A 2,474-nucleotide genomic window follows, 5' to 3' on the forward strand; every position below is an offset into this window, starting at 1 on the left:
AAAGTAACTTGTTCAATGCTATACTATGATGAAGTGGTAGCTCCACAATGACACAGTTTAAAACTATCCTAAAATTAAATGGTAACTCATTCCTACAATCTATTTTCAATATGTATGGCTACAACCACTATCAGGTCTGTTTTTATATATCAGGAGCTATATATCCAAAATTACTATTTCTTTTATACCTAGTATATACACTTATGTAAGGATAGAACTACTATTAAATTGTTCCTTGTTTTAGGATTTTACAATAAATATAAAGGTAAAGGAATAATGTAAACAGAATAGTAATAAGTTGTGTAAAAATTTCTGCATTAAGATATTACCTTAGCATAATCTTTGAAATGTGTTTTTTTCAAAGGCCACTCAAATCCAGGAACTGAAACATGAAGTGGAACATCTACAGCTAGAAAATGAATACCAACTTCGATTAAAAGCCATGAACCATTCTTTGAAGATGAAGGAGAACACAGATAAACACAAACAAGAAATTGAAGATCTGAAAGCGAAGATTGGGGTAAGGATAAAGTAAACATGTTATATGACTGGATGTCCGTCAGTTTCAAAACATAAGACAGTCATAACTTAAACTCAAACAATATGATCACACAACAGCTTTAAAACACAATTTCTGAAGAACCAACAGGGTTTAAGAAAGAGATTACTGAGAAAAGTCTTTATTGTAACACTCTACTGTCTTGATGACCTCCTAATCCCTAGAGTTACTGATATCTCTTCTCAATACTTTGTTTCACCACCATCACTCTTACTGACCTCCTGCCTTTGTTCTTGTTCATCAACACTGTTCTCCTTATACTTTACTATTTCTTTCTATTAACACTTCTTTCTTTTTAATCAATTCTTTCTTCTCAGCTCCACTACCTTTGCTGAATTCCCTAGTGCATATTTGTTCCCCACCATAAATCCCAGTGTCTTCTATGTTTACTCTTGTTTCCTCCTCAAGAATATTAGTTTCTCACCACCAATTTCATTCCTTCCTGCTTTCTAGGGAGTGTTGAAAGGAAAATCATACTTTTTTTTTCCCGAGAGCATAACAAAGTAAAATAAGATTTTAATTCAATCAAAAAAGTAATTCCAAGTATCAATTGGCCATCATTGTTCTCATGCACGAGTTTTAATTGATTTGCAAAATATTTCAGCAATGCAACAAACATGTCTGTTTTTGTGGCTGTCTCTGTGAGCACATCAGTGAGAACACGAATCAGGCAAAGTTTCCAACATTTCTTCTGTGCATTGTCGAATGAAAGCTCCAACTTGAATTCCCGGAGCATGTCAGTGACTAGTTTCTCAGCCATCCCGAAGGCAGCACAAATGACATGAACCTGAGTTCTAGTGAGCACCATGATTCAGAAGTTTTTGCAAAAAAATAAAATTTGAAGAGTCAAACACCCAAGAGTACGTTGATACGTTGAAATGATGTTTTCTCACTTTTTATGATATTCGCGGTCCTAACAAGTTCATCATTACTTCAAGGTAAAAGGTGTGATTTATTTTGCAACATCTCTTACCATCACCACTCTTGTTGCATTCTCTTCTTTTTTTTGTCTTCCCAACTTTTTTATTAGTTCATCACCTTCACTTCAACAGACATCAAAAATTCATGATCACTTCCTCTTCAACATACCTTCCCACTTCCTACAGTTTCATCATCATCTCCACTTCAACAGACATCTGTCCTTTCTATAGATTCATCACTTCCTCTAAAGCAGGCATCTGTACTTCATACAGATTCATCATCACCTCCACTTAAACAGACCTCTCTATTTCTTACAGGTTCATCATCATCTTTATTTAAACAGACTCCTTATTTTCTACAGGTTCACTATTACTTTGAACTTCAACATTTCTTCTTCCTACAAGTTCATCATCACCTGTGCTTCAACATTCTGCTGTACTTCTTATAAATTCATCATCACCTACACTTCAATATTCTGCTGTACTTCCTATAAATTCATCATCATCTTTACTTTAACAGACATCTGTCATTCATACAGTTCCATAATCATCTCCTCTGAAACAGATTTTCCTACTTCTTATAGGTCAATCACAGCTTCACTTCAACAGATTTTCCTACTTCTTATAGGTCAATCAGCAGCTTCACTTCAACAGATTTTCCTACTTCTTATAGGTTAGTTGACTGTTGAAGTATAGATGATGATAAACCTGAAGGAAATTGAGAAGTCTGTTGATGGACCTATAAGAAGTACGAAAATCTGTTGAAGTAAAGCTGTTGACGGACCTATAAGAAGTAGGAAAATATGTTGAAGTGAAACTGTTGATGGACCTATAAGAAGTAGGAAAATCTGTTGAAGTGAAGCTGTTGATGGACCTATAAGAAGTAAGAAAATCTGTTGAAGTAAAGTTGTTGATGGAAGAAACCAATAAGAAATAGGTAGTTATGGAGAGATGGTAAAGAACCACCATCTCTGTTGTCTTCTGTATATAGTGTT

General features: G+C 34.5%; 1 protein-coding gene across 1 annotated transcript in view; it reads left to right on the forward strand.

The window, feature by feature from the left end:
* Positions 1-364: 364 nt before the first annotated feature.
* LOC111083399 (cilia- and flagella-associated protein 57-like) overlaps positions 365-2,474 on the forward strand; it is a gene marked incomplete at both ends in the record, with an annotated part of 17,607 nt that continues 15,497 nt past the window's right edge. Inside the window, one exon of the mRNA XM_022379906.1 lies at positions 365-520. Coding sequence (XP_022235614.1) covers positions 365-520 — 156 coding nt within the window. The remainder of the gene's footprint in view (positions 521-2,474) is intronic.

Source organism: Limulus polyphemus, unplaced genomic scaffold, assembly GCF_000517525.1.
Source record: "Limulus polyphemus unplaced genomic scaffold, Limulus_polyphemus-2.1.2 Scaffold9382, whole genome shotgun sequence".
Classification (NCBI taxonomy): domain Eukaryota; kingdom Metazoa; phylum Arthropoda; class Merostomata; order Xiphosura; family Limulidae; genus Limulus; species Limulus polyphemus.